A 21,599-nucleotide genomic window follows, 5' to 3' on the forward strand; every position below is an offset into this window, starting at 1 on the left:
ATTTGGTTTCTGGTCTGATGCTCAGATGGCTGACTCCAGTTCCATATTTCTATTTTCGAAGGAATATTCCATATTCTATTCATTTTTTTTGAAGTCATTAAGAAAAATCAATTCAATCAAGAAAAAAACAGATCCTGAAACGAAAAGGGTCACTGGTGCGTCACGTTGTCAAAAAACTGAGCCCTATTCGAGGCGTGGAGGGGCCTTTTTGTATATAACTATATATATATATACTTGTGACTCACTCGTGTCTCAATTCACTCCAATTCTTTCCATAAAAATATCCCTTTAACACGCTTTCGCTTTCTTCTTCTTCTTCTTCTACCATTCTCTCTTTCTTTCTCTAGATATAGCTCTATATATATATTCAATAAGATTCTGGTTCGGTTAAGAGTTAAGAGTCGAAGCCGGAAATGGAAAGCGCTGCAGAATTGGTGGCATTCCCTTTGCTGATTACTCCGATCGAGTCTAACTACAGAGCCTGCACTATCCCGTACAGGTTTCCTTCCGATAATCCTCGCAAACCTACTCCCACGGAGATCGCATGGATCGACCTTTTCCTCAATTCCATCCCTTCCTTCAAGTACTTCTTATACTATTTCACTCATCTTGACTATCTAATGTTATTGAGTTTTGATTATGTTTTAGTGATCAGGGATTCATTAGCGTTATTATTTTTGCAGGAAACGAGCAGAGAGTGATTCTACTGTTCCTGATGCTCCGATTAAAGCTGAAAAATTTGCTCAAAGGTGTGATCTTTGGTCTTTTTATGGCTTTATGCTGTGACCCTTTAATCACAAGTGTTGGAATTGACCAAATTCGCTTAAGGGCATCCGTTTTATATTTCGCAAGATGAATTTCGTACACACATACATATATAAATGATGTGTCTGTGTAACTTGTGGTGAGAAATGAGAATATCTGATTTTGCATTGCTTTGGAAGGTATGCTGAACTACTTGAGGATTTCAAGAAGGATCCTGAAAGTCATGGCGGGCCTCCTGATTGCGTCGTAAGACAAATTCTTTCAACTTAAACTAATTTGTTTCTTTTTTGTTACTTACAATCGTTATTTAAAATGGCAACGCTGACTTTTTTTTTTGAATTTATTTATATATATTTTGGTTGGGGCGGAATACTAGCTTCTTTGCAGACTTCGTGAGCAAATCCTGAGGGAATTGGGGTTCAGAGACATATTCAAGAAAGTCAAGGCAAGTATACTCTTTGTTATACGGATGCCATGATTTTCTTGATTGTTAAAGAATTGTGTAAATCTAATGTAAAAATGGATGGTGAGGCAGAATAGGCATGTATTAATGCGCATGATGTTATGCTCGTGTACGCATGGTTATGAAGTTGTTTCTTATCATTTGGTATATAAGAGAAATATGGGAGTTTCGACAGAGTGTCTAGTCCTTGTCTCTTCCTCAGTCTTCTGTATATCATTCAAACGTGTGATCAAAAGAGATTTTGTTGTAAAATGGAACAGGACGAAGAGAACGCAAAAGCTATATCTCTATTTGAGAATGTCGTTCGTACTAATGATGCTATCGAGGATGAAGGAAAGCGTCTTGAGAACCTGGTTAGAGGAATTTTCGCAGGAAACATATTTGATCTTGGTTCTGCACAGGTAGGATTACCTTTTCCTGATAATGTATCAAATTTATGATTTTGTTTTATTGTCAATAATGGTGGAATGGGATACATACACCCAAATGTAGATTTTTGATGAGTTTCATAAGAGTTACTTGAGATAATTGTTTTTATTTTGAAGCTTGCAGAAGTATTCTCAAAGGATGGTATGTCCTTCTTAGCTAGTTGTCAAAATCTTGTCCCTCGACCTTGGGTGGTTGATGACTTAGATGCTTTCAAAACAAAATGGAGCAAAACCTCATGGAAAAAGGCAAGTTGCAGTTTATTTTTTCCCCTCTTATTAACCGATTTACTCTACTTAATCAGCTAGGCCAATGCTATGTTTCTGACATACTAAACTACTTTTTTCTTCCGGTGCTGTTACAGGCTATCATTTTTGTTGACAATTCTGGTGCAGATATAATACTGGGTATCTTGCCATTTGCAAGGGAGTTACTTAGACGTGGAACACAGGTTTGCTCTCAGAAAGGAGTTGCTTCTATGTTATGCATATGATATGAATCTTCTTTTTCCTTTTCCCCCTTTTCCGGTGATCTTTTTGATAGAAAGTTTATAATTTTTCAGTTTATGGGTTCAGAGATTTTGTTTGGCTACCGAATTGATGAAAAGAAAGAAAAAAAAAACAGATTCTTTTGGCCTTTTGGGTTGCAATTTCTATTTGTATTAGTTTCATTTATTAATGTATACTGTGTGCTCAGCTTCATGTCTTCAAATTTTATTGCTTGATCATCTTCTTCTTGTATTGAGTTCACTGGTGGGTTGTCTTGACATAACATTTGTTGTACAGGTTGTGTTGGCGGCCAATGACTTGCCTTCAATCAATGATGTAACCTACCCTGAGCTGATTGAGATTGTTGCGAAGGTGATAAAAACAATTTATCATTTTACTTCTAATTTAAGAATTAAATTGTAGCTCTTCTTGACAAATACGTGGTGCTTTACCAGTTGAAGGATGACCACGGACAGCTCCTGGGTGTTGATACTTCAAATCTTTTGATTGCCAATTCTGGCAATGATTTACCAGTAAGGGACTTGAGGGTCAATTGTGGTTATTTGACTTATCAAAATGAGGACGTCCTGCTGTAGATTCAACCTTTTTCTTTTTAATTTCTTTCAGGTTATTGATCTCACTTGTGTGTCACAAGAGCTTGCATTCATAGCAAGTGATGCTGACCTAGTAATTTTGGAAGGGATGGTAAGTTCATAGAGGTTTGGTATTAGAAGTCGTACATTTTTCCTTTTAGTTATTCCAAATGACAATTATATAGAAAAATACTGACATTTCAAGTTCCTGGTTTTGATAAATTATCTTGCTTATGCTGATTATAGAACTGGTATTTTGCCTGAAACCAAGTTGAGTACATACCAAAAGAGCACATAAAAGAAAAAATTTGACCATATAATTATAGGTTTATGTAATAGAATCGTTTGAGAAAGAAACCCAATGAATTCTGTTGTTTGAGTACGACCCCTATCGAATTTTTCAGGGTCGTGGAATAGAGACAAATCTTTATGCTCAATTCAAGTGCGACTCCCTCAAGATTGGAATGGTAGGCGTTCTCGCTGTGTAATCTTGCTTGTAGCTACAGTTTAGTTTGAGATTCATTACCAGCTTATGATACATTTTCGACCTATCATTGCAGGTGAAACATCCAGAGGTTGCACAGTTTCTTGGAGGACGACTTTATGATTGCGTCTTTAAGTACAACGAAGCTCAAAGTTGATAATCTTGACACTTATTTGTAATCCTCACCCATTTATTAAAGATTATGCCATTCAATACATGTATTTCTATGTTGTAATGGTCAGTGGAACTTAGAGCTCTTAAAAGTCCACCCCAATCAATAAAAATGACAAACTATTACATGCAGTAATTACTCCATCGTTGAGAGTTTTTTTACTTGCCAATAGATGGTGATCATTTTTCTCACAATTATACTAGTAGTAAATTTCATGTTCAATTATTCCGAGTCATTTTATTGACAAGTTTACAAGTAGACAAATATAACTTTTGGAAAAAAAACAAAAGCAAAAGGCAAATGTTTGCTTTTGAAGATAAGTCAATATTAGTAGAAAAATCATTGTTTCTTGGTGGGAAATGAAGCCATTTTGTTGATACCACAGAGTCCTTCGTGTTTACCAGTGTTTCTCTTCATCCTTATGTAACCCTTTTCACCCCACTTTGGTCCCCATGAGTTCTTTACTATGATGTTATCTGATCCATATCCCACAGCAGTAACCCCATGATTTAGCATAGTTCCACAACGCCCATTAAACACTCCCTGCAAAATCTCAATTGTCAAGAAAAATATGCACAAGGCATAACATCATATACACCAACCACAGCTGAAAAGAAGGAAAGAAAGACTCTTTACTACACACGTTTTTAACAAGCTTACCCCACTATAGAACTGGAAATCTCTGTCAGAAGCATCAATAGCTACACTAACAGGTTGGTGAGCCAATGCCTTGATAAGACTTTGTTCATCATTTGATGGCACATCTTGATAACCACTTATGGTCACTATTTCCATCTCATCCTACCACAAAAATGATGACATAGATATAAGAAACTACCATTGTTTTTGGCTCAAAAGAAAAGAGTCATAGTAATTTAGAGCACTACTTGACCTATATAATGTTCCTTACCTTCTTCTCCTCACAGATGCCTTCCTCCATAAGATACGGGTAGTCCTCTTCCTTGTGAAGTCCACCACTAGACATTATGTATTTAAATGCATGGTCCATCAAACCACCATTGCAGCCATTGTTGAATGATCTGTCACAATCGATCAGTTCTTGCTCGGACAATGAAGTTAAGTTTCCTGTCACAATCTGGTTTATGCCTTCAACAGCAGCAACGGTCGAAAATGCCCAACAACTACCTGCTCAGCATACTCAAAGAAAAATATTAAACCAATGTAGAAGAGCACCAAATAGACAAAATGTCACCATGTCAATGCATATAATGATAGGTGAGTTTTGCAGTACTCACCACACGAGCCTTGATTCTTGACTGCAGTCACAGCTCCTTTCTTTCTCCAATCCACGGACTTGGGCAAATCCACCACATCTCTATAACTAAAGTTCTCAGAAGATCCTGTTCTCTTAGTGAACTCAGGTTTGAGTCCCAAATACTTGCTCTTAAACTCCTCATGGCTCAAATCAGCAAACTCATTCAACCCCAGCCAGTAGTCACTGATTTGCTTATTTGTTTCATCAATGTGTTTTAAGTTATCTCTGAATATCTCAAACCTCTGAATCTTCTCTTCTATACTTTCATAGATTTTTCCATGTTTCGAGATCCACGTGTCGAAAAGATGGGTGAGTTTGTCAATGCTAGTGAGGTGCTCAGAAGAATACCCCACTATTGAAAAGTCATCATGGGCTAATGAAGAGCAGGCAAAGAGAGACAAAGATAACAATGCCAAAAGGGAAAGCTTAGATGGCAAAGAGAAAGCCATTTGGTACTACTCAAGAAAAATTGAATGAAGGGAAGAGGTTTTGATATTGAATGAATGAGAGGGAAGGAGATGAGGTGGCTATAAATATAGGTGTATTTTGAGGGGTTGCTTTTAAGTGAAGTGGTTTAAATGCTTTGTTAATTCTTTTGTAGATGAGTAAATCTTTAAGCTTGGTTCTCTTTGGCATGGCATGCTTTTCTTCCAAGCATGATTTTTAATTTTGATCATGGTTAAACATGGAGTCCATGGACTAAACATTAGGAACATAAGCTATAATGATATCATACAAATATGTGTGTGTGTGGATTTTTCATAGTTGCACTATAGTTTTCGGAAAATATGAATTGTTTCAACGTGACAATATAATTATAACGACAATTAAGATAGAATAGAATCACTGCACATTGTCCTGAAAATTATTGCTGGTCTTTTGGGGTTATTTTTGGTAGCGTTTTTATCTTGACTATACTTGGTGAGATTATTTTACAAAGCATGATTAATAAAACTTACCAAATATATACTAATTTCATTTACTAGTGGTGAGATGATGTCTTTGTAACTTTATGGATGTGGGGACATTGCTTTAAAGGTATGCTGAGGTACATGACGAAGATTTCAAGTAGGATATTGTAAAAGTCAGGGTTGACCACCCAAAATCTTTTTTTTTTTTAACTAAATTACTTTTCCTCATATACTCAAGACCTCCATCCATCCAGAGCATAATTACTAAAATAAATAAACATATTTTTTTTCTTCTATATATTTAGTTTCTAAATAGATTTAATTGAGTTCTTACTGTCAAATTATGGCTATAAAGTTCATAAGCCAAGGAAAAATGGACCCAATATACCCACGACGAACAACTAATATGATAAGTATACCACATTTAATAATTTCTCGTTTCTATGCTGCTATACTACAAGTAATATGTAGTTAATTTTATTTATAGAATTTATTAATTATTTTTATTAAATTTATATTAATGTTATATAAATTTTGAAATAAATATTACATTTTAATTAAATAATTTATGTTGGCTTCAGCTCACTTAAAGTTGTTTTATTTAGTAGTTAATACCGTTCTCATTTATTGGTCCAGGTCAGCATTACTTAAATTATAAAGGAAGGCTGAAATTATTGGCTGAGTACAGAAAAGATTTACACAGCAAGAGTTTTGAAGAGAAGAGAGTTCATAGGAGTTTGAGAGAGAAGAAAGTTCAGAGAAGAGAACCTAAGTTCTATATCTTTCTTCTACTTTTCTGTCTACTGTTTGTTTATGGTGCATGACATCATTGTTGTTCCAAAGCTAAGTTTTCTTATCTTGTGTAATCTGTACTTAAGTTTCATTAATAAAGTTCAGAGCCAACTGACTATTCTCTCCCGTGGATGTAGGCACAATCATTGTGCTGAACCACGTAATTGTTGTATTGTGTTCATTTAGTTTTCTCTGTTTTTTGCTGCCATTTTCTTTGTTCTTGTTAAGTTTCAGTTTCTTGTTTGGTGTTTTCAGGCACCACAATTTATTTATTTTTGTTTAAGTTTATGTTTGTTCTAGTTTTTGAATTTGGGAGTGACAATAATAGATTATATATTATATGTTTAATGTAATATTAAATATTATACTTAGATTTTTTTGTGTGGGAATATTATACTTAGATTTTAAATTTAAGTTTCTTGCTAGTTTTTTTTTTTTTTTTTAAATAATTTGGTACTAATTCACAATAGATTATATTATATGTTTAATATGATATTATTTTAATAAGTGAGTTTAAGTTTAATTAGATTTTATTTAAGTTATAAAACGTATGATTTTATTATTTTAAAATAATTATCATTGTAAAATATCTCAAAAATATCATATTTTAATTTGTTTAATTATTTATTATTTTAAAATAATTATCATTGTAAAATGTCTCAAAAATATCATATTTTAATTTTTTTAATTATTTATTTAAGTTTAAGTGTTTATAAACTACCCTTAAATATAAGAATATTCTGTTAAATATAATAATATTCCGTTAAAGTTAACATTAAAAAAATAAAAAACAGTTAAAATAAGAATATTCTTATATTTAACGGTAGTTTGTAAACACTTCAACTTAAATAAAATAAAATAAAAAATTAAAAAAAATTAAAAAAAGATATTTTTGAGATATTTTATAATGATAATTATTTAAAAATAATAAATAATTAATCAAATTAAAATATGATATTTTTCAGATATTTTACAATAATAATTATTTTAAAATAATAAACAATTAATCAAATTAAAATATAATATCTTTTAGATATTTTAATAATTATTATTTAAAAATAATAAAATCATATGTTTTATAACTTAAATAAAATTTAATTAAACATAAACTCAATTATTACAATAACATTATATTAAACATATAAATAATCTATTGTGAATTAGCAACCAATTGCTTTTTTTTTTTTTTTAAAAACTAGGAATAAACTTAAATTTAAAATCCACGTATAATATTTAATATTACATTAAACATATAATATATAATTTCTTGTTGCCACTATCAAATTCAAAAACCACTACAAATATAAACTTAAACAAAAATAAATAAATTATTTAATTAAAATAAGATATTTATTTCAAAATTTATGACATTAATATAAATTTAATAAAAATAATTAATAAATTTTATAAATAAAACTAACAAAACGTATATATTCGATATTGCTTGTATCTAGTATATATATATATTTTACTTTTTAAAAAATCTATATTTTCTACTGCATTAAGTTTTACGATGATGAGACATTATAAATCCTAAACATAAAGTTTAGGCTCAGTTATAAAAATTGGAAATCATCAAAATCGTAGAAATTTTCAAAATATTTTAATTTTGATAATTTTTGACATCATTAGTATAAGAAGGGGAAGGGGAAGGAGAAGTAAAGATTTTTATTAATACTAGGTTGGGCGCACGTTAGCATGTGTTTAATTAGAAATACATAAAATAACATATAATGTTCAAGATAAAAAATAAAAAACTAACAAAAATGAATTAGATTGTTATTCCTATTTAAAAAAAAAGTTGATACTTATAATTTTGTATTTATTTTCTTTAAATTATAAGAATTAATCAAACAAATTAAACATGTATATTATATATAATTTTCAAATTGCAAATTCTTTTGTATTTCTTTAAATTCTAACATGTATCTTATTATTATGTTTTGTATCATAAAATTTTATTAGAAAAGACTCACTTAAAAGTCAAAATTTAAATTATTTAATTAAAAAATATATAGTGTCATATATGAATCATTTGATCACAAGTATTAATTTCAAAGGTATTAAAATTCAAAATATAAGAAGTGATCGTTTAAAGATTTGAAGAAATAACTTCTAGGTTTTTTCAAAAAAATAAAAATAAATAATAAGTATACATTTGTTTAGCAAAATTTTGTATTCTAAATAAAGAGAAATAGATTATTTTTTAAATTTAATAATGGTAAATAGATTTTTCGGTAAGCATATAATTTAATAATTTATAATTTTTTTTTACAATAATAAAATTTTGACAAATATATTAAATAATAAATAATAGAGAAATTACCCAAAATACGGTTATTTTTCTTTATTTTTCATTTTTATGGTATCTTTTATATCTTTTTATTTTTATATGCGCTTATTTTTTAATATTACATTAAAATTATTTTATTAATTTTACCTTTACGGTTTCTTCTTTGTTGTCTTACTCACCTAATGTTTTTACTTTTATGTTTTCTCCAGAAAAATATTTTATTCTTTTCTTTTATCATATTTATATATTTATAGAAAAAGAACATTTTGTTGTTAGTTAACTTTCATTCTCATGAGTACTTATTCTAATAATAGCTGACTTTGGACACTTTTTTGATAGTTTTGCCTACTCTGAAGAAGCTGAAGCTGATCAATTTTTTTTTTTATCTTTTTCCTTATATTAATTTATATATATATTTATATACTTATAATTTCATTCAAGAAAGATATTTACAGCATGCTTCTAATGGTGAATTCTGTAATATATGTACATGAGTTTTTAGTATTCTCACTAAAATAAATTAATTTATAGTTAAACCATCCAAGCTAGTTAGAATTTCATTTACAAGATATTCATCATATAGAATAATTATTATAATCTCAACTATATTGATGCTGCTTCTTATGTTTGTGCAACTTCATTGTATAGTTAATTATGTGTTGTTGTACTTCTAGTTGAGAAAAAAGATTGCTGCATTAAGTTGATTTCAATTGTGAGACACAAAGGGTATTTTGTGATATTCGTTTCCTTTTTCTTCAACTCTATGTAGAACTTCAATTGTGAGTCATCAACTATTTTTAAAGGAGGGTATCAATATTTAACTTGATACTGTATTGTCAAAAGTGTATATTCAAGTTGCAGCTTCAATTCATTGCATATCATACCAATCAAGTTGTTGTAGTTGCAGTCATTTCTAATTACTATTCCACAAACATCAAAGTTGATATAGTTTTTGTTTTAATCCCATTGCCCATTGTGTTGGAGTAAAACTGCAATGCTATCCATTTCCTGCAAGCAAGATATGTCTTGTAAATAACATATAAGCAACTTATTAAACAACTTACAATCTACCTTGATGATAAACCCTTAAGCACTCATTAAGCAACCACTTCATCAACTTTATTAACACATTAAACAACAAATTAGAGAACTATTTAGCAACCTTTATAACCCCTTAAGCAAATAAACAAACTCTTACGTAACCTCTTCAAATCATTATTAGTAACATAAGCAAACAATAATAAACATGTACGATATTTATAGCAACCTTTTAAACACCCAATTAAGCTACCAATTGTTCTAAGCAAAGTACAAATAAATATTTACCTCCTTTCAATCACTCATCTTTAAATCCAAAGATATTGACAATTGCTTGTTCTCATACCTTCTTCAAAATTATCATTTTATGAATATTTTTACACCAACCTAAGAATTTACAGCAACCCATTCAGATTCAACCAAATCAATCAAGAAAAAAAAAAATAGAGAATCTCTTACGCAGGCTTGTCAACAACTTTTATTAAACTTAAATGAACTACTTAGCAACATAATCAGCAACTTAGAAATTCAGTTTTACCTCATTTCATGAAATTGACAATAGCTCTATTATCCTACTCACTTCCAATCGCTTGTTTGCAGCAACCTAAATATTTACAGCAACCCATTCAGATTCAACCAAATCAATCAAGAAAAAAAAATAGAGAATCTCTTTAGGAGGCTTGTCAGCAACTTTTATTAAACTTAAATGAACTACTTAGCAACATAATCAGCAACCTAGAAATTCAGTTTTACCTCATTTCATGAAATTGACAATAGCTCTATTATCCTACTCACTTCTAATCGCTTGTTTGCAGCAACCAAAATATTTACAGCAACCCATTCAGATTCAATCAAATTAATCAAGAAAATAAAAAAAAATAGAGAATCTCTTAAGCAGGCTTATCAGCAACCTTCATTAAACTTAAATGAACTACTTAGCAACATAATCAGCAACCCAGAAATTCAGTTTTATCTCATTTCATGAAATTGAAAATAGCTCTATTATCCTACTCATTTCCAATCGCTTGTTTGCAGCAACCTTAATATTTACAGCAACCTATTCAGATTCAACCAAATCAATCAAGAAAATATATAGTTGTTATATTTAATTTTTTTCTTCATCAAAATTGGATTCAGTGGTCTATTTGAGCCATTTTACAACACACAGGATCCAAAAAAGAATTTGTCAAAACATAAAGTCCAAACAGTTAATTGGACAAAATACAGGGTCCAAAAAAGTATAAATCATATTTTAAATAAGAATAATAAATAATTTTTAATGTTTTCAAAATATAAGAAGTGAATGCATGGTTAATATAATTTGTAGATATAATATTAAGTTTTTTTTCCTTTAAAATAAAAACTTGAATAGAAAAAATAATAAACAGATTTTTGTTTACAAAATTTTATTTTAAACAAAGAGAATATAGAAACCATTTTTTTGTTATCTTCAAAATGTTTGATTATTTTTACTTAGCATTGCTTAGTATTTTAATTTATTTTTTCAATAATAAAAATTTAACAAATAGATTATGTAATAAATTTAAATATAGTAAATAGAATTAGTGGTAAGTGTAATTTAATTATTTGTAACAAATACTGATTTTTTATCAAGAATAAAGATTTCACAAATACATTATATTGTAATCTAATTATAGTATATAGTTTTACTTACAATTTCATTATTTAATATATATATGTGTTAAATATTGGTAATCATATATATATATATATATATATATTTCAAAACAATTTCATCTATGATAGTAAATAAAATATAAAATAATTTGACAAAAATAAATTATAGTTATTTTTGTAACAAAAAATAAAGGAATTATGGTTCTTTCACCCTTTAGTTTATATATATATATATATATATATTATAAAAAATATCAAATTATATAAATAAATAAGCAAAAAATAATAAGTTGGCCAAGTTAAATAATTTGTAACAAAAATAATTTTATAACTTTACCAATCAATAGTTACTAAAAGACAAAATAACTTGACAAAAAAAAAATGGCTCGCTTACCCTTTTATATATGTTATAGATTTTAGTTCTAAAATAATATTTTATGAATTAATACTATAAAAAACTTATGTAAATACCAATCAAAATCTATTTGAGTGAATATTAATTTTAGAAGTACATATTTTCAATTTAGCAGGATTAAAAGGCTTCGAAGGGTTCACTCCTAAATTTCTTCATGCCAAACAAGCAAATATCATATGCACCAAACACATCAGCAAACAGCTAATCAAGGAAGTTGTTCTTGTTTTTGTGAAAAAATGGAACAAGATGAAGATAATGAAAAACTATATCCCCATTTGAGAATGTAATAATGATTGGAGATGAAGGAAAGAGTGAGTTTTGGTTTAGGAATTTTGGCAGGAAACTCTTTGTTGGTTGGTTGGTAGGTTCACCTTTTATCTAACTATATTATATGATTTTTTCTTTCATATTTCGTTCTTGGTGGAATGAGATTAATGCCTTGAAAAGGTTAAACTTTTTTAATGGGTTCCAAGTTACTTGAGGTACTTGCTTCTTATTATGAAGCTTGCAAATTTTTGTTGTGACAATATATCATTCTTATTTGTCAAAATCTTGTATACCTTGAGTGACAATGCTCTTACTCAATCTACCTATAGCTAGACCATTGCATGACTTTTCAAATTTTCTAATCAACATTTTTTTGTGTGTAATGACTATATATATTCATGTTATGAAATGGAACTTTTAAATTATGGTCATCTTTGTTTCATTTAGACACAAGTTCAAATATATTATGATTGCCTAAGTTATTTTATTAAAGTAACAAGAGTATGTTACAAGTGAAACTTATAACTTTGGGAAACTAAAAAACAACAATGAAAAAAAGCAAAGGTTTGTTTATGAAGGGAATAAGCTCAGCACACATTAATAGAAAGATCAGTGCATTTTGGTAGGAAAAGAAGCCATTTTGTAGAGACCACAGATTCCTTCTGGTTTACCAGTGTTTCTCTTCATCCTTATGTAACCTTTCTCTCCCCACTTTGGTCCCCATGAGTTCCTTACTATGATGTAATCTACTCCTTTGGCTGTGCCATATCCCACTGCTGCAACTCCATGATCTAGATCAGTTCCGCATTGCCCGTTAAACACTCCCTGAAAAATCCCAACAGTGGTCAAGGAATTTATACATTATGCATAACAAGTTTATATCACATACAGCATAGAGAGAAAATTATGTGTTTAACAAGCTTACCCCACTGTAGAACTGGAAAGCTCTGTCAGAAGCATCAATGGCTATGCTAATAGGTTGGTGAGCCAATGCCTTGAGAAGACTTAGTTCATCATTTGCTGGCACATCTTGGTAACCACTTATGGTCACTACCTCCATCTCATCCTGCCACAAAAAAGATGAAATAGCTATATAATAAACAACTATTGTTTTTGGCTAAAAAGATGGATCTTAATTTTGATCATTAGTACTTCTTGACCTATATATTGTTCCTTACCTTCTTCTCCTCACAGGTGCCTTCCTCCATGAGATAAGGGTAATCATCTTCCTTGTGAAGCCCACCACTAGACTTTATGAATTCAAAGGCATAGTCCATCAAACCACCATTGCAGCCATTGTTGAATGTTCTGTCACAATCGACCAGTTCTTGCTCGGACAAGGAAGTCAAGTTTCCTGTCACAATCTGGTTTATGCCTTCAACAGCAGCAACGGTTGAAAATGCCCAGCAACTACCTGCTCAACATACACAAAGAAAAAAATATTAAACCAAAGTAGAAGAGCACCGAATAGACACACTGACACATGAGCATAAATCACCAAGTTGATACAGAAAATGATTGGTGAGCTTTTCAGTACTTACCACATGAACCTTGGTTCTTGACTGCAGTGACAGCTCCTTTCTTTCTCCAATCCACGGACTTGGGCAAATCCACCACATCTCTATAACTGAAGTTCTCAGAAGATCCTGTTCTCTTAGTGAAATCAGGTTTGAGTCCCAAATACTTGCTCTTGAATTCCTCATGGCTCAAATCAGCAAACTCATTCAGCCCCAGCCAGTAGTCACTATTTTGCTTATTTGTTTCATCAATGTGTTTTAAGTTATCTCTGAATATCTCAAACCTTTCAATCTTCTCCTCTATGCTGTGGTAGATTTTGCCATGTTTCGAGATCCACGAGTCGAAAAGATGAATAAGTTTGCCAATGCTAGTGAGGTGATCAGGAGAATAGCCAACGATTGAAAAGTCATCATTGGCTAATGAAGAACAGGCAAAGAGAGACAAAGATAACAATGCCAAAAGGGAGAGCTTAGATGGCCAAGAGCAATCCATTTGATACTACAAAAGAAAAGTTGAATGAAGGGAAGAAGAGGTTTTGATATTGAATGAATGAGAGGGAAGGAGATGGGGTGGCTATATATAGGTGTATTTTGAGGAGTTGCTTTTAAGTGAAGTGGTTTAAATGCTTTGTTAATTCTTTTGTAGAAGAGTAAATCTTTAAGCTTGGTTCTGTTTGGCATGGCATGCTTTTCTTCCAAGCACGATCATGGTCATGGTTAACATGGACTAAGCATTAGGAACGTAAGATATAATGATATCATACAAATATATATGTGGATTTTCCATAGCTGCACTATATTTTTCAGAAAATATGAATTGGTTCAACGTGACAATATAATTGATTATAATGACATTTAAGATAGAATCACTGCATTTGCATACTGTCATGAAAATTATTCTTTTTAACTAAATAGTTCTGTTTCTTCAAATAATTTCTGGTCTTTTGGGTTATTTTTGGTAGCATTTTCTTGACTATATATGGTGAGTTTGCTGTACAAAAAATGATTCATAAGGCTTACCAAATATATGAATATCATTTTTTTTATTAGTGATGAGTTTATGTCTTTGTCACTTTATGGATGTAGGGACATTGCTATAAAGGTATGCTGCTGAGATACATGATGAAGATTTCAAGTAGGATCTTGTGAAAGCCTTGGTGGACCACCTATTTCCATCGTAAGCCAATTTTTTTTTTTATTATTGGAAAGAGTGACTTTCATTAAACAGGCTCGAAGCCAAATTCTTTCTTAACTAAATTACTTTTCCTCATATATTCAAGACCTCCATCCATGCAGAGCATAATTACTAAAATAGAAGTACCTCTTTTTTTGGTTTCATAAACTTTTTCTATTCCGGAAAAAACCTTCTTATTATATATTTAGTTTCTATATAGATTTAATTGAGTTCTTAATGTCAAATTATGGTAAATTTTTATTTATAAAGTTCTAAACTAAGGAAAAATGGAGCAAATATTATACTCAAACCTCTAATTCGATAAATATACCAATAACCTCTAATGGAAACATTCTATGCTACAAGTCTATATATTTTGATTTACAAAAAAATTCTCTATTCTCTTCCTCTTTAAATTTTATGATTTTTGAGATCATATATGTGTTAAACATAAATTTTAGGTTCAGCTATAAAAATTGGATCAAAACCTGTGAAAATCATCAAAATTTGAAGAAACTTACAAAATATACTAATTTCAACAATTTTCGCCTCACTTCATTAGTAGTAAAAAGAATTAATGTTATAAAAACTTATGTAAATGCCAAAGTCCATTTGAGTGATTATTATTTCTTAAGAACATATTTTCAATTTAGCAGGATTAAAGGTGGCCCAAACTCTAAGTAAGGATTCACTCCTAAATTTCTTGATGCCAAACAAGCAAATATCTATGCACCAAACACATTAGTAAACATCTAATCAAGGGAGTTGTCCTTGTGCTTGTGAAAAAATGGAACAAGATGAAGATAATGAACAACTATATCCCTATTTGAGAATGTTGTTTGCCTTAATGATGATTGGTGGAGATGAAGGAAAGAGTCCCAAGACTTTGGTTTAGGAATTTTGGTAGGAAACTGTTGGTTGGTTGGTAGGTTCATCTTTTATCTAACTAATATATGATTTTTTTTATTTTCATATTTTCGTTCTTGGTGGAATGAGATAAATGCCCTAAAAGGTAGAACTTTTTTAGTGGGTTCCCTAAAGGTTACTTGAGGTACTTGCTTCTTATTATGAAGCTTGCAAAACTTTTGTTGAGTGACAGTATATCCTTCTTACTTAGTTGTCAAAATCTTGTATACCTTGGGTTAGCATATCCTCTTATTAAACATGATCTACCGAATAAGCTAGGCCATTGTGCGAGTTTTCTAATGTACTAACCAACATTTTATTTTTTTGTGTCATGACAATACATATTCATGTTCTTCCATGTTATGAAATGGAACTTTGGAATTATGGCCATATTTGTCTCATTTAGACACATATTAAGTTCAAATATATTATGATTAACTAAGTTATTTTATTAAAGTAATAAGAGTAGGTTACAAGTGAAACTTATAATCGTGGGAAAGAAAAACAACAATGAAAAAAGCAAAGGTTTTCTTATGAAGGGAATAAGCACAGCCCACATTAATAGAAAGATCAGTGCATTTTGGTAGGAAATGAAGCCATTTTGTAGAGACCACAGAGTCCTTCTGGTTTACCAGTGTTTCTCTTCATCCTTATGTAACCTTTCTCTCCCCACTTTGGTCCCCATGAGTTCTTTACTATGACGTAATCTACTCCTTTGGCTGTGCCATATCCCACTGCTGCAACTCCATGATCTAGATCAGTTCCGCATTGCCCGTTAAACACTCCCTGAAAAATCCCAACAGTAGTCAAGAAATTTATACATTATGCATAACAAGTTTATATCATATACAGCATAGAGAGAAAATTATGTGTTTAACAAGCTTACCCCACTGTAGAACTGGAAAGCTCTGTCAGAAGCATCAATGGCTATGCTAATAGGTTGGTGAGCCAATGCCTTGAGAAGACTAAGTTCATCATTTGCTGGCACATCTTGGTAACCACTTATGGTCACTACCTCCATCTCATCCTGCCACAAAAAAGATGAAATGGCTATATAATAAACAACTATTGTTTTTGGCTAAAAAGAAGGATCTTAATTTTGACCATTAGTACTTCTTGACCTATATATTGTTCCTTACCTTCTTCTCCTCACAGGTGCCTTCCTCCATAAGATAAGGGTAATCATCTTCCTTATGAAGCCCACCACTAGACTTTATGAATTCAAAGGCATAGTCCATCAAACCACCATTGCAGCCATTGTTGAATGTTCTGTCACAATCGACAAGTTCTTGCTCGGACAAGGAAGTCAAGTTTCCTGTCACAATCTGGTTTATGCCTTCAACAGCAGCAACGGTCGAAAATGCCCAACAACTACCTGCTCAACATACACAAGCAAAAATATTAAACCAATGTAGAAGAGCACCAAATAGTCACAATATCACCATGTTGATACATAAAATGATAGGTGAGTTTTGCATTACTTACCACATGAACCTTGATTCTTGACAGCAGTGACAGCTCCTTTCTTTCTCCAATCCACAGATTTGGGCAAATCCACCACATCTCTATAGCTGAAGTTCTCAGAAGATCCTGTTCTCTTAGTGAAATCAGGTTTGAGTCCCAAATACTTGCTCTTGAACTCCTCATGGCTCAAATCAGCAAACTCATTAAGCCCCAGCCAGTAGTCACTGTTTTGCTTATTTGTTTCATCAATGTGTTTCAAGTTATCTCTGAATATCTCAAACCTTTCAATCTTCTCCTCTATGCTGTGGTAGATTTTGCCATGTTTCGAGATCCATGAGTCGAAAAGATGAATAAGTTTGCCAATGCTAGTGAGGTGATCAGGAGAATAGCCAACGATTGAAAAGTCATCATTGGCTAATGAAGAACAGGCAAAGAGAGACAAAGATAACAATGCCAAAAGGGAGAGCTTAGATAGCCAAGAGCAATCCATTTGATACTACAAAAGAAAAATTGAATGAAGGGAAGAGGTTTTGATATTGAATGAACGAGAGGGAAGGAGATGGGGTGGCTATATATAGGTGTATTTTGAGGGGTTGCTTCTAAGTGAAGTGGTGTAATATGCTTTGTTAGTTCTTTTGTAGAAGAGTAAATCTTTAAGCCTGGTTCTGTTTTGGCATGGCATGCTTTTCTTCCAAGCATGATCTTGATCATGGTTAACATGGACTAAAAATTAGGAACGTAAGTTATAATGATATCATACAATTATATAAATATATATATATATATATATATTTATATAGGTGACGACTGCACTGAATTTTTTTTTTCAATACATGAATAGTTATAATCCTAATTTTTTTTATATAAATATTGTAGTTATTTAGAAAAAAATCTGAATAGTTTACCTACTACAAATAAAATTCAAATAGTGAAATTTTACAAGGGTATAGAAAAAAAAAAGTATTTGTAATGGGTTGTTTGAAAGTGTTTTTGGTACCGTAAATTATTTATAATTTATTAAAAATTTATGGGATATTCTAAATAATTACAATATACATTTTCATATAAAAAAATTAAAATTATACTATATTTGCTGAAAAAAAAAAAAGAGATGCACCGATATTGTCAAGAAAGTGAGTGCGATATATATGGGTGTCCTATTAATAGTTACTACTCATAGATAGTTACTTTAATATTAACCATTAGATCAAGATTAATGGTTCATATTTATATAAAAATAAATTTTAATTTTTCAAATTTTTGGAAGGTCCTGATGAAAAAAGTGTATTTATTATGAAAATATAATATTGTAAACTTTTCATTTTTTAAATACATGTCAATTTTTTAATATAGCTAGTGTTTCTCATTAGTTGGACACAACATTAATTATGACAAAAGAAAAATAACTAAATTCGAAATTAATGTAGAAAGAAATTATTTACATGTTGGTGACTTGCTATACCAAGTCACTATGTTATCAAATCATCATAATTGTTAGTACCCATCTATGGGTAGTAACCATTGAGAAGTCTTCCACATATATATATATATATATATATATATAGATTTTCCATAGTTGCACTATAGTTTTTAGAAAATATGAATTGGTTCAATGTGACAATATAGTTAATTATAAGGTTTATACTTTTTTGGATCTTGTGTTTTATTCAATTACATGTTTGGATCCTATATTTAGAAAAATTACTTTTTAGACCATGTATTTTGTAAAATTGTTCAAATAGATCCCCACATCCAATTTTGATAAAAAAAAATTGAACATAATAATATTATTGTTAGGCAGAATGATTGTGTTTTTGTACTAAGTTGTTAGTTTGATGAATTATTTGTAATTTTAGTTTATAAAACTTTGACCAAATCGGTTTAAGGGGTCTGTTTAAACCATTTTACATAATGCAGGACCCGAAAAATAATTTGTCATTACATAGAGTCCACAAGCAGACAAAACACAAAGTCTAAAAAAAGTATAACCCTTCATTATAATGACATTTAAGATAGAATGAGTGCATCTGCATATTGTCATGAAAATTATTGTTTTTAACTGAATAGTCATTAATCTTCATACAATTTCTCGTCTTCTGAGGTAGTTTTTTATATCATTTTCTTGACTATATTTGGTGAGTTTATTGTACAAAAAATGATTCATAATACTTACCAAATATATATGTGTTATCCCTATAAACCAGCTTGATGATGTGGCATAAATGACACGTGCACGTGACAAAGAGGATTCTTATACGACATAGTATTTAGCTGAATGTAACGATCATGACAAATGAATGTGTTATTAAGTACAAACAATTTGCAATGTACATTTATTTAGTTTTAAAGTCGTAAATATTATCTATAATTTTAATAAAAACTGGTTCACCGTTTTTTTTAATGTACATTTGTTTTTTTAGTTCTATAGTATATATATATAAAAATATTTATATCAATAATCTCTATATATATGACATCTAAATAACATTGTCATAAATATATATTTACATGATTACATGACATATATATAAATTACAATAATATTTAAAAAAAATTAATAATAGAGATAAAATAAGAATAGAAAAAGTCATAGTGTAGACAGTAATATACATGTATCAACTATTTTTAGTTTATAATGTATCTGACAATGCTTGGTGAATTTAAAGAAGAAAAATAGCTCAATCAGTTGATAAAAAATAAACTATCACATAAATTTATAAGATAAAAAAATGATATGTATGTCCTTATTGTTTTTAAATAAATATCATTTAATTATTTAAATTATCAATAAATATATTTAAAATATCATATTTTAATTAATTAATTAATTTTTGTTTAAGTTTATGTTTGTTGTAGTTTTTGAATTTGGCAGTGACAACAAGAGATTATATATTATATATTTAATATAATATTAATATTATATATAGATTTTAAATTTAAGTTTGTTGCTAATTGACAGTAGATTATATTATATTATATGTTTAATATGATATTATTCTAATACGTAAGGTTTAAATTTAATTTATGTTATAAAACGTATGGTTTTATTATTTTTAAATAATAATCATTGTAAAATATATTATTTTAATTTGTTTAATTATTTATTTATTTAATTTTATCTACGTTTAAGTCATATTTACAATTTACCGTTAAATATAAAAATATTTTGTTAAATATAATAATACTTCATTAAAGTTAACAAAAAAAACCATTAAAACCAATAATTTCCGTCATCTACACACTTTTTATATAGAAGAGATATATATTTGGTCGAGTGTGAAGTTTAGTTCACATATGTTGAGCAATGTATTCTGTAAATATCTATTTTGAATGTATTTTTTAATCATTTAAGTATAAATATTGTCATAAAAAGGCTATCAAAGACCCAAAGTCCATTATGTAAGTCAAAAAGTCTATAAATACAAGACTCGATGACTCATTCATTTTTCATGCACACTTTACATACATAAATTTCGGTATTTCTTTTTGGCTTAGCTTTTAGGATTATAAAGGTAATTTTGAGAGTGTTTGGGTGAAAAATAAAAAGTATTTTTTTTAATTTAAAATGTATTTTTGGATAAGCTAGGAATCCTAGTTTTCTTCAACAAAAATAACTTTTTTGAGAAGCCATTTTTTAAATTAGAATAATTTTATTATTTTTAATTTACTTGTTGACTAATTTTTTCGTCAACTACCAAATTAATAGAAAAGCTTAAGAATAAAGAAAAAGAACACCGATTTATGTGGTTCAAATTATTAATTCGTTCTAGTCCATGAGTCACTTGTATTAAAGATGAAGAACTTACAAATCTCAAGTTATCTTGGTATTCGGGCAGCATTTTCTCTCACTCTGAAAATTCGATCATTTTACAAGTAATGCCCTAGCTCTATTTATAGGCATCTACCAGGATTAAGCTCATTAATTGGAGTTGATTACTGTTATTCCTCTCTTAATGAGGTTAGTTATTACATAAGTGAGGGTTTTCTGTATTTAATAGGCAATGGGCCCCAACGTTTCTCAGGCGGGCCCAATACAAGGATGTTCAGCCATTACTTTATTGGAAAAGTGTCCCTGACAGTGTCAGGGTAGTAACTGCACGTTCTCTCATGTCAGGCGGCCGTCGTGAGACATCAGTTTTGCTGCTTGTACGTAATCAACAACACGATCTCTGTGGCCACTAGGTGTCAGACAGCTGTCTGTGGTCTAGAGTACCTCTCTAACTGACACCTAGCAATTATTCTTCTCCTCTAAAGGATGTTCTATAACACCTGGGTGAGTTGGTCACGACTTGAGGGGCTTTAGGAGAATCACATCCCGACTAAGTCCTTGGGAAGTAATGACCATTGGTAACATACTCCTCCCATGGTAACAATGACGACGTGTACTGGACTCAAGCTCTCGTGGAGCACTAAATAATGTCGTAATTTATATCACGTGTCAACTGGTGAAAACACGGACAACATTACTCATAAAAGATATTTTTTAGTTAATATCCAAACACTTTAAAAATAACTTT

At 30.1% G+C, this 21,599-nt stretch overlaps 4 protein-coding genes across 4 annotated transcripts; 1 reads left to right on the plus strand and 3 right to left on the minus strand.

The window, feature by feature from the left end:
* Window positions 1-117: 117 nt before the first annotated feature.
* Window positions 118-3,522, plus strand: LOC133787068 (damage-control phosphatase At2g17340-like). Its single transcript, XM_062225521.1, has 12 exons — window positions 118-583; window positions 684-749; window positions 945-1,011; window positions 1,142-1,210; window positions 1,489-1,629; window positions 1,774-1,902; window positions 2,019-2,105; window positions 2,440-2,514; window positions 2,598-2,675; window positions 2,770-2,847; window positions 3,140-3,202; window positions 3,296-3,522. Exons 1-12 carry the CDS (start codon window positions 414-416, stop codon window positions 3,374-3,376), a joined length of 1,104 nt encoding a protein of 367 aa, XP_062081505.1. The 5' UTR covers window positions 118-413; the 3' UTR covers window positions 3,377-3,522.
* On the minus strand, window positions 3,475-5,177 carry LOC133787084 (cysteine protease XCP1-like). Its single transcript, XM_062225522.1, has 4 exons — window positions 4,648-5,177; window positions 4,302-4,537; window positions 4,052-4,192; window positions 3,475-3,934 (listed from the first exon to the last, which is right to left on the minus strand). The coding sequence occupies exons 1-4, from the start codon at window positions 5,114-5,116 to the stop codon at window positions 3,731-3,733; spliced, it is 1,050 nt and encodes a 349-aa protein (XP_062081506.1). The 5' UTR covers window positions 5,117-5,177; the 3' UTR covers window positions 3,475-3,730.
* A 7,445-nt stretch (window positions 5,178-12,622) lies between these two features.
* Window positions 12,623-14,072, minus strand: LOC133787100 (cysteine protease XCP1-like). The gene is made up of 4 exons (XM_062225523.1): window positions 13,563-14,072; window positions 13,200-13,435; window positions 12,947-13,087; window positions 12,623-12,846 (listed from the first exon to the last, which is right to left on the minus strand). The coding sequence occupies exons 1-4, from the start codon at window positions 14,029-14,031 to the stop codon at window positions 12,631-12,633; spliced, it is 1,062 nt and encodes a 353-aa protein (XP_062081507.1). The 5' UTR covers window positions 14,032-14,072; the 3' UTR covers window positions 12,623-12,630.
* A 1,974-nt stretch (window positions 14,073-16,046) lies between these two features.
* On the minus strand, window positions 16,047-17,627 carry LOC133787116 (cysteine protease XCP1-like). Its single transcript, XM_062225524.1, has 4 exons — window positions 17,104-17,627; window positions 16,758-16,993; window positions 16,505-16,645; window positions 16,047-16,404 (listed from the first exon to the last, which is right to left on the minus strand). The coding sequence occupies exons 1-4, from the start codon at window positions 17,570-17,572 to the stop codon at window positions 16,189-16,191; spliced, it is 1,062 nt and encodes a 353-aa protein (XP_062081508.1). The 5' UTR covers window positions 17,573-17,627; the 3' UTR covers window positions 16,047-16,188.
* Window positions 17,628-21,599: the final 3,972 nt, after the last annotated feature.

This window comes from Humulus lupulus, chromosome 1, assembly GCF_963169125.1.
Source record: "Humulus lupulus chromosome 1, drHumLupu1.1, whole genome shotgun sequence".
Classification (NCBI taxonomy): Eukaryota; Viridiplantae; Streptophyta; class Magnoliopsida; order Rosales; family Cannabaceae; genus Humulus; species Humulus lupulus.

Coding starts and splice junctions, on each gene's coding strand:
- LOC133787084 (XM_062225522.1), bottom strand. CDS start 5,116: ATGGCTTTCTCTTTGCCATCTAAGCTTTCCCTTTTGGCATTGTTATCT. Junction 4,538..4,647: donor CAAGAATCAAGGCTCGTGTG/GTGAGTACTGCA, acceptor TATGCTGAGCAG/GTAGTTGTTGGGCATTTTCG. Junction 3,935..4,051: donor ATTTCCAGTTCTATAGTGGG/GTAAGCTTGTTA, acceptor GAGATTTTGCAG/GGAGTGTTTAATGGGCGTTG.
- LOC133787068 (XM_062225521.1), top strand. CDS start 414: ATGGAAAGCGCTGCAGAATTGGTGGCATTCCCTTTGCTGATTACTCCG. Junction 584..683: donor AATTCCATCCCTTCCTTCAA/GTACTTCTTATA, acceptor TTATTTTTGCAG/GAAACGAGCAGAGAGTGATT. Junction 3,203..3,295: donor ACTCCCTCAAGATTGGAATG/GTAGGCGTTCTC, acceptor CTATCATTGCAG/GTGAAACATCCAGAGGTTGC.
- LOC133787116 (XM_062225524.1), bottom strand. CDS start 17,572: ATGGATTGCTCTTGGCTATCTAAGCTCTCCCTTTTGGCATTGTTATCT. Junction 16,646..16,757: donor GCACCTGTGAGGAGAAGAAG/GTAAGGAACAAT, acceptor TTTTTGTGGCAG/GATGAGATGGAGGTAGTGAC. Junction 16,405..16,504: donor CTTTCCAGTTCTACAGTGGG/GTAAGCTTGTTA, acceptor GGGATTTTTCAG/GGAGTGTTTAACGGGCAATG.
- LOC133787100 (XM_062225523.1), bottom strand. CDS start 14,031: ATGGATTGCTCTTGGCCATCTAAGCTCTCCCTTTTGGCATTGTTATCT. Junction 13,436..13,562: donor CAAGAACCAAGGTTCATGTG/GTAAGTACTGAA, acceptor TATGTTGAGCAG/GTAGTTGCTGGGCATTTTCA. Junction 12,847..12,946: donor CTTTCCAGTTCTACAGTGGG/GTAAGCTTGTTA, acceptor GGGATTTTTCAG/GGAGTGTTTAACGGGCAATG.